Below are 12,660 nucleotides of genomic sequence, written 5' to 3' on the forward strand. Positions count from 1 at the left end.
GAAACACTCCCCGTCGGGGAATCGAACCCCGGTCTCCCGCGTGACAGGCGGGGATACTGGCCACTATACTAACGAGGATTTTTTTTTCTTTATTACCGACCTGGCAACATACAAAACAAGACATTTTAACAGTACACAACAGTCACAACAAAATCTCTGCCGTTGGTTGGCGGTCACAGGACTAAAAACGCTTGAAGTTCGCTAGCTCAGTCATCACACTGAGCCATGTTGGTTTTTCTTTTTGAAAATTGTACAATTCCTTAATATGACAAATGCTTTCAATGAAGTATTCTCTAACAGGCCGGGCGTTTATTTCGGCATGTCTCACGGCCATTCTAGTTTTCCATAAACTATGCAAGGACACCAGCATGAACATGTCATAGGGTACTTTGTCTTCATTTAGAGTAGGCAGGAAACGAATCCCATATGGTGTAATCGGCAAGTCCTTCTTTAGCGTTCTCTGTAAGATGTCCCAATCGAACACAGCATCCCAGCAGTCAAGAAAAATGTGTTCTACTGTTTCGGGTTTCCGGCATAGTAAACAGTTGACGCTCCAAGGCACGGAAAGTCCTTTTTCATCTAGCCACGGTTTCACAGGTAAAGTATTGGTGTGGAGCTGGAAAAAGAAGGACTTTACCGACGGGCGTACTGGCATTCGTTTTACTCTTTTTAGTACGTCCTTTTCAGGTCCAATGCAAAACATCGAGCGATACAATGGCACCGGTAACATTGTGTCTACCAGGTCCTTATATAAGCGCTTTCGGGGTACCCTACTTAAGTATTCCATGGAAAACCGAACCTTTACCAGCTGAAAAGCCAAGACCACCTCTTTTAGAAAACCACGCGCTCTGCCTTGACTGCACCGATGTGAAGATACAATAAACTCAGGTATAGCTTCGCTCAGCCTTGTTTGAATCATAGTTAATAAAAATGGGTCATTTTGGTCCCGTAAGTAAACAATCCTCGACACAATCTGCCTAATGAACAAATGTGCCAGACCTAATCCTCCATTTTTAACCGAACGAAAGAGATTAGTGCGACTGGTGCGCTCCCAGCTTGAACCCCATACAAACACCGCGAGTACTCTGTGTAAACGTTGTATGTTAGCCCTTGACATGCACAACGCTTGGAGCACGTAAAAAATTTTGGCAACGGCAAACAGGTTGCACACTGTCGCACGCGCAAACATAGAAAAATTGCGGCCTCCCCATTTAAGTGTACCTTCACGAACCCTTTCAGTTTCGGCATTCCAGTAATCAACGGCGTCACGGTAGTGCTCAAGCGGCACCCCTAGGTACTTTGCCGGCGTGACTGTCCAGCGAATATTTGCAAACCTACTGGGATAGTCTTCCCAGTTGCCGATCCATACCCCTAGGGATTTAGCAAAGTTGATAGCACTGCCTGTCATTGTGCAGTATGATAGAGCCTCTGCGACCGCGATTTCGATGCTTTCCTTATCCCGACAAAACAACGCGATGTCATCCGCGTATGCCAGGACTTTCACTTTGGCGGACTGCACTCTGAAACCCGATATTCTATTGTCATTCTTGATTTTTCTACAAAGCGGCTCTAGGTAAATTGCGAATAAAAGAGGCGACAAACCACACCCCTGGCGCACAGATGACCGGACGCTAAAGCTTTTGGTAACCTCCTTGTTTATAATGAGGCTGGCGGTACAGTCTTGGTAGCACATCTTTACCCCATCTAAGATCAAATCCCCTACCTTTATGTGTTCTAGAATACTGAAAAGAATTTTATGGGCCACGCGGTCGAAAGCCTTCTGCATATCTAACTGTAACATGGCACAGTGTTCACCTAGGTCGTTACAGAATTATAAAATGCTTCTGGCAATATGAATGTTTGTGTAGATGGACCTTCCTTTAATGCCGCATGTTTGATGCGACCCTACTATGCTGGTCACCACTCCCTGTAATCGCTTTCCGAGCACTCTTGTAAATATCTTATAGTCTACATTCATTAGTGATATCGGCCGGTAACCGTCGACAGCTAACAATTTTTCTGGGTCCTCTGATTTAGGTATCAGAACTACGTGCGATGTCCGAAAAGATGGAGGAACCTGTTTTTGCACATAGGCCTCCTTAAACAACCGTAACAGGATCTCACTGACATCACTTTTGAAGGCTTTATAAAAGGCCGCTCCGAGTCCATCAGGTCCCGGGGACTTGCCTACAACTAAATCATCTATGGCTCCTTCCACTTCGGTGATGCTCAGAGGCCACTCTAGACGCTTTTGAATGTCTTCCTCTAATTGCGGCATGTTTGACAAAAAGTCCGTCTTGAATTCTTCTATGACGTCTTTAACAATCCCGAATAATTTGCTATAGTGATCAAGAAACGCCTCTTCAATTTTTTGAGGTTGGCTCGTGATCTCGTTCTCGTATTGAATCATCCTGATTTCATTTCGCCTCGCGTATGCCTTTTCGTCAGAGGAGGCTCGTTTGGTCGGTGTCTCACCTAGCCAAACCCTTTCAGCTCGTGCCCTTATAACCGCTCCTTTGAACTTCTCTTCTTCGATAAGCTCGAGCTGGCTTTTCAGTTCTTTTATTTCTTTTGTTCGGCTCCCAGGTCTCTCGCTTTCCACGGTGTACGAAAAATCACGTTGCATTTCAGTTTCTTTTTTCCTTTTATTAAATTTCTCTTTACTGGCTTCTTCCATAGCACTGATCTTGACTCCTTGTTTAAAGTTCTCCCATAATTCTAGCACGTTGCCATCTTCGGCCTCGATCAAATTATCTAACTTTTCTTTCACGCTTTCACAAAAGTATTGGTTCATTACCAGCCCATCGTTAAACTTCCACAAATTCCAGTTAAATATTGATTTTCTTTCTTTCGTACCTACACTAAAGGTTACAAGGCTGTGATCGCTGAACGAGACATGTTTCACACTATAGCTGCCGCACATCGGAACAAGCTCCAGTGCGACATACCCTCTATCTAGCCTTGCGTGACTTTGCCCTTGAAAATGCGTGAATGCAGGCCTGCCGGTAGTACACAGGAAATGGCCGACGTCGTCCAGATTAGATTCTTGCACTAGTGTGTTTAAAAGTAAAGCACTTTTGTCACGCACTGGAAGGTTTTTCACTCGATCGGCCGCGAAACATACACAATTAAAATCTCCTAGCAATACGACTTTCCTGTCACACTGTAAATGCTGTTTACTCTCTCAAAGAAAGGCACACGCTCATTTTCAATGTTGGGGGCGTAGACACACATCCCGCGCCAACCTGCGCCCAAAAAAGAAAAATCCACAAAAACCAGTCTTCCACTTTTACAAGAAAAGACCCCTTCTTCTCTAATTCCCAGGTTGTTTCTAATGAAGATAGCGCACCCCGCGGAAGTCCCGACAGCATGTGATACACAAACATTTTATCTATTGCGAAACTGCAGCACCATGCGATCCGTCCGTTCCTCACTTTCTATTTTTGTCTCCTGCACCGCTGCTACATCAACATCTGTTTCTAAGAAAAGCCTGCCAAGCTGGCATTGCCGCCTTCTGGCACAAAGACCGCGGACATTTATAGTAGCAAAGCGAAGTGCAGTGTTTTGAGCCATTTTTATGTTTTATGAAGAACAAACGAACCGCATGGTACCCACCTCATGCGTCTGGGGCCAAAGCTGCCTTCGCTTTTTGCACAAACCTTCCGTAGCTGCCATGGCAGCCTTAATAAAGGCACAGTTGATGTCCCTGTCATGGCGTTCCATCGTCCCTTGAGTTTGGCTTGATCACTAGGTGGACTAGAAGAGACGCCGCGAAGCACACGCTCTCGCGGCTACGTCGGCGGCGTCTCCGCCGCCCTCCGGTCCGGAGGTATGTTCGGACGCGGTCTCAGCGTTGACCGCCGAATGATCGCCGCCTTTGGCGGCGGTCCTTCCGAGATCCTTGCAGCCAGGGCCTCATGCTCATCGAGCGTAGCGTCGTGGCCGCGCTTGGAGACTGGGGCTCCACTTGTTCCCTCGCTTACTTCCATGACGGCTGGTTCCTCAGGTGACTTCGACGGCGTTGAGGCCTCCTGCACTTTCACGATGCCGGTGACGTCGCCAGCTGCGTCGGTCAGCTTTCGGCTTTCTTTGTTAACACTACCGTCTTGGGGCATGTTGGGCGAGGTTAACGTTGCCGCATCAAGTACCTCGAGCTTCGGCATTGCTTCGCTTGCGGCTTCTTCAGCGTCAGCCTCGTCCATGACGAGTTCCGCAGTGTCTTCTCCTCCAACCGGCTCCGCAACACTTGCGTACGTCTTCACGCACTGAGATTCTTCGTGTCCAAAACGTCGGCAGTGCGTGCAGCGAGGAACTCGGCATTCTCGTCTGATATGGCCCTTACTGTGACACCGCAGGCACAGTGGCGCTCTTCCAGGCGCGACTAGAAGGGCCATGTCACCGGCTACGCGAAGCTGGTGTGGAAAGTCATTGACCTTAATGCCGTTATGGAGCTTGAGGCGCACCAGGCGATTCGTCGACCCCTTGTCTTGGATCCCTTGAACTCTCCACTTTTCCTTCGAGACCTCGGTCACCTTTCCGAACGGAGCAAGCGCTACACGCACATCATCGTCGGCCACATTGAAAAGAAGCCAATGAAGCTTCAAACGCACGTCCTGGTTTGCCGGATCAATAACCAAACAACGTTGGCCCTTTACCTTCATTTCGCCGCATTCCAAAGCTTTCTTCATCCCTTCCATGCTCTTGAAAGTCACAGCCCATACGTGGCTCATCTGGTATGCCCCCAACGCTACCACTTCAGGGAGCAAACCAAGACGCGCCAACATGTCCCGGAAATGTTCGACTCGGTAAGGCCTCGACCGGACATCCGCGTGCAAAAATAAAGTATTCAAAATACTACGACCTGATGGCAGAGTAGGCAAAACCACTTCGTATCCCTCGGTATCCATTCCGTCGATCCTGTCACCGCGGCCGCTGTTAGCCGCAACCACCGCTCCTTGGGAGCACATGAAACGCACGTCCTTCCACCTCGGTAGCCAAGACGCGTCTCAATACTAACGAGGAGACATGCGAGGCCTCAGTTAAGGCACTATATATACGATGTGAATAAATGTGCAAAAGTTTTCGCACAACCTTGTTCGCAAGCGCGCGAAAGATACGGACAGATACTGCAGATAATTGTAATTGTCGTGTTTGGCTAGGTGAGACACCGACCAAACGAGCCTCCTCTGACGAAAAGGCATACGCGAGGCGAAATGAAATCAGGATGATTCAATACGAGAACGAGATCACGAGCCAACCTCAAAAAGTTGAAGAGGCGTTTCTTGATCACTATAGCAAATTATTCGGGATTGTTAAAGACGTCACAGAACAATTCAAGACGGACTTTTTGTCAAACATGCCGCAATTAGAGGAATACATTCAAAAGCGTCTGGAGTGGCCTCTGAGCATCACCGAAGTGCAAGGAGCCATAGATGATTTAGTTGTAGGCAAGTCCCCGGGACCTGATGGACTCGGAGCGGCCTTTTATAAAGCCTTAAAAAGTGATGTCAGTGAGATCCTGTTACGGTTGTTTAAGGAGGCCTATGTGCAAAAACAGGTTCCTCCATCTTTTCGGACATCGCACGTAGTTCTGATACCTAAATCAGAGGACCCAGAAAAATTGTTAGCTGTCGACGGTTACCGGCCGATATCACTAATGAATGTAGACTATAAGATATTTACAAGAGTGCTCGGAAAGCGATTACAGGGAGTGGTGACCAGCATAGTAGGGTCGCATCAAACATGCGGCATTAAAGGAAGGTCCATCTACACAAACATTCATATTGCCAGAAGCATTTTAGAATACTGTAACGACCTAGGTGAACACTGTGCCATGTTACAGTTAGATATGCAGAAGGCTTTCGACCGCGTGGCCCATAAAATTCTTTTCAGTATTCTAGACCACATAAAGGTAGGGGATTTGATCTTAGATGGGGTAAAGATGTGCTATCAAGACTGTACCGCCAGCCTCATTATAAACAAGGAGGTTACCAAAAGCTTTAGCGTCCGGTCATCTGTGCGCCAGGGGTGTGGTTTGTCGCCTCTTTTATTCGCAATTTACCTAGAGCCGCTTTGTAGGAAAATCAAGAATGACAATAGAATATCGGGTTTCAGAGTGCAGTCCGCGGAAGTGAAAGTCCTGGCATACGCGGATGACATCGCGTTGTTTTGTCGGGATAAAAAAGCATCGAAATCGCGGTCGCAGAGGCTCTATTATACTGCAGAATGACAGGCAGTGCTATCAACTTTGATAAATTCCTAGGGGTATGGATCGGCAACTGGGAAGACTATCCGAGTAGGTTTGCGAATATTCGCTGGACAGTCACGCCGGCAAAGTACCTAGGGGTGCCGCTTGAGCACTACCGTGACGCCGTTGATTACTGGAATGCCGAAACTGAAAGGGTTCGTGAAGGTACACTTAAATGGAGAGGCCGCAATTTCTCTATGTTTGCGCGTGCGACAGTGTGCAACCTGTTTGCCGTTGCCAAAATTTTTTACGTGCTCCAAGCGTTGTGCATGTCAAGGGCTAACATACAACGTTTACACAGAGTACTCGCGGTGTTTGTATGGGGTTCAAGCTGGGGGCGCACCAGTCGCACTAATCTCTTTCGTTCGGTTAAAAATGGAGGATTAGGTCTGGCACATTTGTTCATTAGGCAGATTGTGTCAAGGTTTGTTTACTTACGGGACCAAATTGACCCATTTTTATTAACTATGTTTCAAACAAGGCTGAGCGAAGCTATACCTGAGTTTATTGTATCGTCACATCGGTGCAGTCAAGGCAGAGCGCGTGATTTCTTAAAAGAGGTAGTCTTGGCTTTTCAGCTCTTAAAGGTTCGGTTTTCCATGGAATACTTAAGTAGGGTACCCCGAAAGCGCTTATATAAGGACCTGGTAGACACAATGTTACCGGTGCCATTGTATCGCTCGATGTTTTGCATTGGACCTGAAAAGGACGTACTAAAAAGAGTAAAACGAATGCCAGTACGCCCGTCGGTAAAGTCCTTCTTTTTCCAGCTCCACACCAATACTTTACCTGTGAAACCGTGGCTAGATGAAAAAGGACTTTCCGTGCCTTGGAGCGTCAACTGTTTACTATGCCGGAAACCCGAAACAGTAGAACACATTTTTCTTGACTGCTGGGATGCTGTGTTCCATTGGGACATCTTACACAGGACGCTAAAGAAGGACTTGCCGATTACACCATATGGGATTCGTTTCCTGCCTGCTCTAAATGAAGACAAAGTACCCTATGACATGTTCATGCTGGTGTCCTTGCATAGTTTATGGAAAACTAGAATGGCCGTGAGACATGCCGAAATAAACGCCCGGCCTGTTATAGAATACTTCATTGAAAGCATTTGTCATATTAAGGCATTGTACAATTTTCAAAAAGAAAAACCAACATGGCTCAGTGTGATGACTGAGCTAGCGAACTTCAAGCGTTTTAAGTCCTGTGACCGCCAACCAACGGCAGAGATTTTGTCGTGACTGTTGTGTACTGTTAAAATGTCTTGTTTTGTATGTTGCCATGTCGGTAATAAAGAAAAAAAAAAGTCCTCGTTAGTATAGTGGCCAGCATCCCCGCCTGTCCCGCGGGAGACCGGGGTTCGATTCCCCGACGGGGAGTAATGTTTTTACATCTTTTTTTTTTAGACACGCCTAGGTGCAGCCACGACAATTATCTTTTTTTTTCTTTATTGCCAGATTTCTGGTTCATAACTTTTCACAATAGAGAGTAATCACTGTAACGAAAACCAAAGTACAATATACATCTGCTGTGTGTGCACGTATTCAACCAGTATCGTACTGGCTTAGTCTAATCAAAATTCGCGCAAACACAGCAACGGCTCTACTCTTGGGAGCCACTCGGGTGGTTCCTCTGTCGCTTATAGATGGCGACAAACCAGTGCATTTGTTCTCTGAAATACATTCGTGCAGGCTGCGCATCTTTATCGACATGGTATCCTGCCATTCTCGCGCGCCAAATGCAGTGGAGGCCCAAGAGCATAATTAGGTCAAAAGGAACCCCGTCCTCATTATCTATGCTTAAGTAAAGAATGCCATACGGGTCTAGTGGAAATTCTTTCTTTAGTGTCCTCTGCAATACATCCCAGAAAAACACGCCTTCCCAACAGTTTAAAAAACATGATCTATTGTCTCTGGCTGCTTGCAAATTAAACAGTGCGTTCCCCACGGTAAAGAAACTCCTTTTCTCTCCAAAAACTTCTTAACTGGTATTGTTTCCGCGTGTAATTTGAAAAAGAAGGTTTTGGTTCCTGGCGGGACCTGCATTTCCTTTACTCTCTTTAAAACATCGCTGCTTGGGCCTCCACCGTACAAGGACCTGTACAATGGCACTGGAAAAAGAACATCGCACAAAGCACAATACAGTTTCTTTTTGTTCACACCGGACAGGTAATCATTCGAGAAGCGCACTGAAAGAAATCGGACACTCGATACAACTTCATTGTAAAACCCTCGAATCCCTCCCGAAAACTCTTCGGTTGAAACCACATACTCTGGCAGCCGTCTACTCAGCCTCATTTGACATACCGTGCGCAAGAAAGGGTCAGTTGCATCCCCAAAGAACAAGAACGGGTTTACCAACTGCCGTACAAAGAGATGGCCCAATCCCAGTCCCCCGTCTTTTACCCGCCGGAACAAGGTGGTCCGGCTGCAGCGCTCCCATTCCGACGCCCAGACAATGACGGTGAAAATCCTGTGTAGCTTCTGAACATTTGACCGTGAACAGTGCAATACTTGCATTACGTACCAAAGCTTGCCGATAAAGAAAAGGTTACAAACGGTGGCTCTGGCAAAAAGAGAAAGGTTAGTGCCTTCCTACTTCTCAGCTCTCTCCCGTGTGTCTTTGACCTGCCCTTTCCAGTACTGCTCGCTATCACAATAGGCATCGAGCGGGACGCCCAAGTACTTGCCTGGGGTCGTCACCCAATGCACGTTGGCAAAATGATCTGGCTTTGTTGGCCACTATCCATGCCAGAGCCCGAGGCACTTCGACCAGTTAACTCCACTACCAGTGACATGGCTAAATTTACGGACACATTTGACAGCCTCAATTATGCTCCCCTGATCCTCCGCAAAAACAGCGGCATCATCTGCATAAGCCAGCAGCTTCACTTCTACTGCTTGAAGCTTAAATCCCGTAATTCTATTGTTTTCAGTCAATGTCATACACAGTGTTTCAGTGTAGATACAAAACAACAGAGGGCTGAGGGGGCAGCCCTGACGCACAGAACGTTGCTGCCTAATGGGAGCCCCCAAACTCTTATTCACGATCAATCTGGTCGTGCAGTTACGGTACGCCAGGGCGACCCCCTCGCAGATTACAGATCCGAGATTGGCATAGTCTAAAACGGCAAACAAGATGTCATGAGCGACGCAATCAAAAGCCTTCTCGAGGTCAATCTGTAAAATGGCAATCCGACCATTACAATCATCACAGCACTCAAGTACACTGCGCGCTTTGTGAATATTAGTAACAATACTCCGGCCTTTAATCCCACATGTCTGGTGAGGCCCGACGATGTCCTGTATCACTGACTGCAATCTTCGCGTCAATATCTTCATAAAGATTTTATACTCGATATTGGTGAGTGCTATGGGACGATACGCCGTAACAGATCTTAATTTCGCTGCATCATCAGTTTTAGGAATGAGTACTGTGTGTGACGACCCATAAGACGGAGGCAATGTGTTCCATTTGTAAGCTTCGTTAAAGATTACATTCAATACAGGGCTAATTTCGTGCTTAAATTCTTTATAAAAACCGGCGCTAAAGCCGTCTGGCCCAGGCGATTTTCCGGGGTTTAAGTTGTCTATGGCCTGTTCAACTTCGGATTCTGTTATCTCTAGTTCCAATCTTTGTTTTCTTTCGTCGTCCAGTCGTGGTATAGCACGCAAGAACTCATTCCCAAATGTGGTAGCGTCTACTTTGTGGTGCGAGAATAGCGCCTGGTAATGCTCATGAAAAGCTGCTTTGATGTCATCTGTGTCTGTTGATAAGGTCCCGCGCCATTCTATTCCGTCGATGTGGTACCTTTCAGCACGTGCTTTTTCTAACCCTAGCGCTCGTTTCGAAGGCGCTTCACCTGCAGCTGTGTCTTCAGCCCTTGCCCTGACCAGGGCTCCCCGATAGCGTTGCTCTTCAAGTTGCTCTAACTGTTGTTTCACTTTTCTTATGTCTTCTATCCATTTGCCCGGTGCCTGAGATTCCTGCCTGAGCAGTTTATGAAGAAGCGTCTTTAACTCAGTCTCTTTTTGTTTCTCTGCGAAACGAATACAGGTGGCCCTCTCTATTGCCTTTATTTTTAGGGTTTCCTTACTCAGCTCCCACTGTTGCCATACGTGAAGGTTATTACTGGGGTCTATTTTCCTTATTTCTTCTCTTACTGCTCGGTTAAACGGTTCATCCTGAAGAAGCTTGTTATTTAATTTCCACGTTTCCCATGAGAAAGCGTTACCTCGCTTTGGAGTTCCTATGCAGCGTTGAACCAAGCAATGGTCAGAAAAAGACACTGGCACTACCTCGTAACTCTTACACTGCGGAACGATGTCAACAGACGCATAAATGCGGTCGAGCCGTGCGTGACTAGAGCCCTCAAACCGTGTGTACTTCACAGCACGCGCTCCTTCGAGGCACTCTGCCACATCCACAAGGTCCCAGTTCTCTACAATTCGCGACAACATTTCCGTGCTTTTGTCTCTAAACCCACGAACGCTTGTTTTATCCCGCGCACTGAGGACACAGTTGAAATCGCCCATTACTATGAGCTGTCCTCCCTTGCATAGACGCTCTTCAATGTGGTGAAAAAACTGAGCCCTTTCATCCACCTTATTGGGCGCGTACAAGCACAGAATTCGCCATTCGTTGTTGTTGAACGAAAAATCGACGACAACACACCGGCCCGACACACACGAATAAATTGCATGCACCTCTAGCCCCGGCAACTTCTTAACAAAAAGGACACAGCCAGCGGATGTGCCCACCGCATGACTGACTACGGCAAAAAACCTAGACGTGAAACGCCGCACCATAACGCAGGTCTCTTCTTCACCATCGACTTTCGTCTCCTGCACGGCTAGCACATCAATGTCGTGCTCCGTTATAAGCCGGTAAAGTTGGCCTTGCTTTCTTTTCCCTGCCAGTCCTCGAACATTTAGAGTGGCGACTTTCAACGGACACGTTGTAGCCATTTTACCAATAGGGGAAGAGACCGGCAATATGGTGCTTACCTCTCGCGTCTAGCGCGAGGCTAGACGCCGCCATCGTCGCCAGTGCGGTCCGGCGGAAGAACATGAGCGTGTCCTAGGGACTCCGAATTTCCGGCACGCTTGTCCACCGGAACGTGGGGCGCGGCCGAAACGATGAACGCCGGCCTTGAGGTGCCTTTGCCGGGGCTCCTCGGCTCCAGGCGTCGCCGTCTGGTCACCGTCGGCGCTGGTTTGGGCGTGGGAACGCTTCGTGCAGTATCTGTCCGTATCTTTCGCGCGCTTGCGAACAAGGTTGTGCGAAAACTTTTGCACTTTTATTCCCATCGTGTATATAGTGCTTTAACTGACGCCGGGCATGTCTCCTCGTTAGTATAGTGGCCAGTATCCCCGCCTGTCACGCGGGAGACCGGGGTTCGATTCCTCGACGGGGAGTAATGTTTTTACTTCTTTTTTTTTTTTTTAGACACACGTAGGTTCACCTGCGACAATTATCTGCAGTATCTGTCTGTATCTTTCGCGCGCTTGCGAACGAAGTCGTGCGAAAACTTTTGCACTTTTATTCCCATCGTGTATATAGTGCTATAACTGACGCCTGCCATGTCTCCTCGTTAGTATAGTGCCCGTTTCGTGGGCGTTTCACCCACGGCCCATGATTGTGCTCTGGCTCGAACGAGCGCCCCGCGATAGCGGTTCTCCTCGAATTGTTCCAGCTGTTGTTAGAAAAATTAGAAACAATTGACCATGTTTTTTTGCATTGTTGGGCAGGGGTTTTCTTTTGGGACGTTCTTCAAAGAACACTACAGAAAGAATTGCCTTTAAGCCCATTAGGTATTAGATTTTTGACAGTAGAAAATGAGGACGGCATGCCATTGGACTTAAATATGCTAATTGGCCTCCACTGTTTATGGAGGGCTCGAATGGCCGGTTTCTTTTGTCAGCCTGACAGCCGGCCTGCACGGCTGCTCTTCCGGGAAGCTATTTCCAAGTTCATTGATGTAATTAAACAACAAGAATGTCCTCCCGATTGGCTGGCAAGGATTGAGCCCCTCGCCACATTGAAGGAATTTTAAACTTTACATGGCCAGCCACAATGTGGCTGACCGCACGATATGCATGCGCACAAAGTTGAATGTGTGTTAGTGTATATTCATGTATCGCTTACCTTATTTCAAGAAATGATGCCCTTTTTGTTAGCTTGGTGAAACTTCGGGCAATAAAGAAAAAAAAAGTTAGTATAGTGCCCAGTGTCCTCGCCTGTCACGCGGGAGACCGGGGTTCGAGTCCCGGACGGCGAGTGTTTCTTTTTTTCTTCTTGTTTGTAGGCGCACGCAGCGCCGCACTCAATACACCTCCGCAGTAGCCGTCTCTATTTTTTTCCACGTGTGGGTAAGATTGCGCGAACGCTTTTGCGTATTTTTTTTTTTC

The 12,660-nt window shown here is 47.4% G+C and overlaps 3 protein-coding genes and 2 non-coding genes across 5 annotated transcripts; 2 read left to right on the forward strand and 3 right to left on the reverse strand.

Moving 5' to 3' along the window:
- LOC126530646 (uncharacterized) lies at positions 1–1,189 on the reverse strand. The gene has a single exon (XM_050177909.3). It carries the CDS (start codon positions 1,187–1,189, stop codon positions 182–184), a length of 1,008 nt encoding a protein of 335 aa, XP_050033866.1. The 3' UTR covers positions 1–181.
- Positions 7–78, reverse strand: TRNAD-GUC (transfer RNA aspartic acid (anticodon GUC)). Its single transcript has one exon. It is a non-coding gene; the product is annotated as a tRNA-Asp (tRNA).
- Positions 1,190–3,791: 2,602 nt separating the features above from the next.
- On the reverse strand, positions 3,792–4,969 carry LOC126531920 (uncharacterized). The gene has a single exon (XM_050179644.3). The coding sequence runs from the start codon at positions 4,965–4,967 to the stop codon at positions 3,792–3,794; it is 1,176 nt and encodes a 391-aa protein (XP_050035601.1). The 5' UTR covers positions 4,968–4,969.
- Positions 4,970–6,443: 1,474 nt separating this feature from the next.
- LOC126531919 (uncharacterized) lies at positions 6,444–8,018 on the forward strand. The gene has a single exon (XM_050179643.3). It carries the CDS (start codon positions 6,445–6,447, stop codon positions 7,489–7,491), a length of 1,047 nt encoding a protein of 348 aa, XP_050035600.1. The 5' UTR covers position 6,444; the 3' UTR covers positions 7,492–8,018.
- Positions 8,019–11,595: 3,577 nt separating this feature from the next.
- TRNAD-GUC (transfer RNA aspartic acid (anticodon GUC)) lies at positions 11,596–11,667 on the forward strand. Its single transcript has one exon. It is a non-coding gene; the product is annotated as a tRNA-Asp (tRNA).
- Positions 11,668–12,660: the final 993 nt, after the last annotated feature.

Source organism: Dermacentor andersoni, chromosome 4 (genome assembly GCF_023375885.2).
Source record: "Dermacentor andersoni chromosome 4, qqDerAnde1_hic_scaffold, whole genome shotgun sequence".
Lineage (NCBI taxonomy): Eukaryota > Metazoa > Arthropoda > Arachnida > Ixodida > Ixodidae > Dermacentor > Dermacentor andersoni.

Excerpts from the sequence above, each read along its gene's own strand:
- LOC126531919 (XM_050179643.3), top strand. The coding sequence starts at position 6,445 with ATGTTTGCGCGTGCGACAGTGTGCAACCTGTTTGCCGTTGCCAAAATT.
- LOC126531920 (XM_050179644.3), bottom strand. The coding sequence starts at position 4,967 with ATGTGCTCCCAAGGAGCGGTGGTTGCGGCTAACAGCGGCCGCGGTGAC.
- LOC126530646 (XM_050177909.3), bottom strand. The coding sequence starts at position 1,189 with ATGTTTGCGCGTGCGACAGTGTGCAACCTGTTTGCCGTTGCCAAAATT.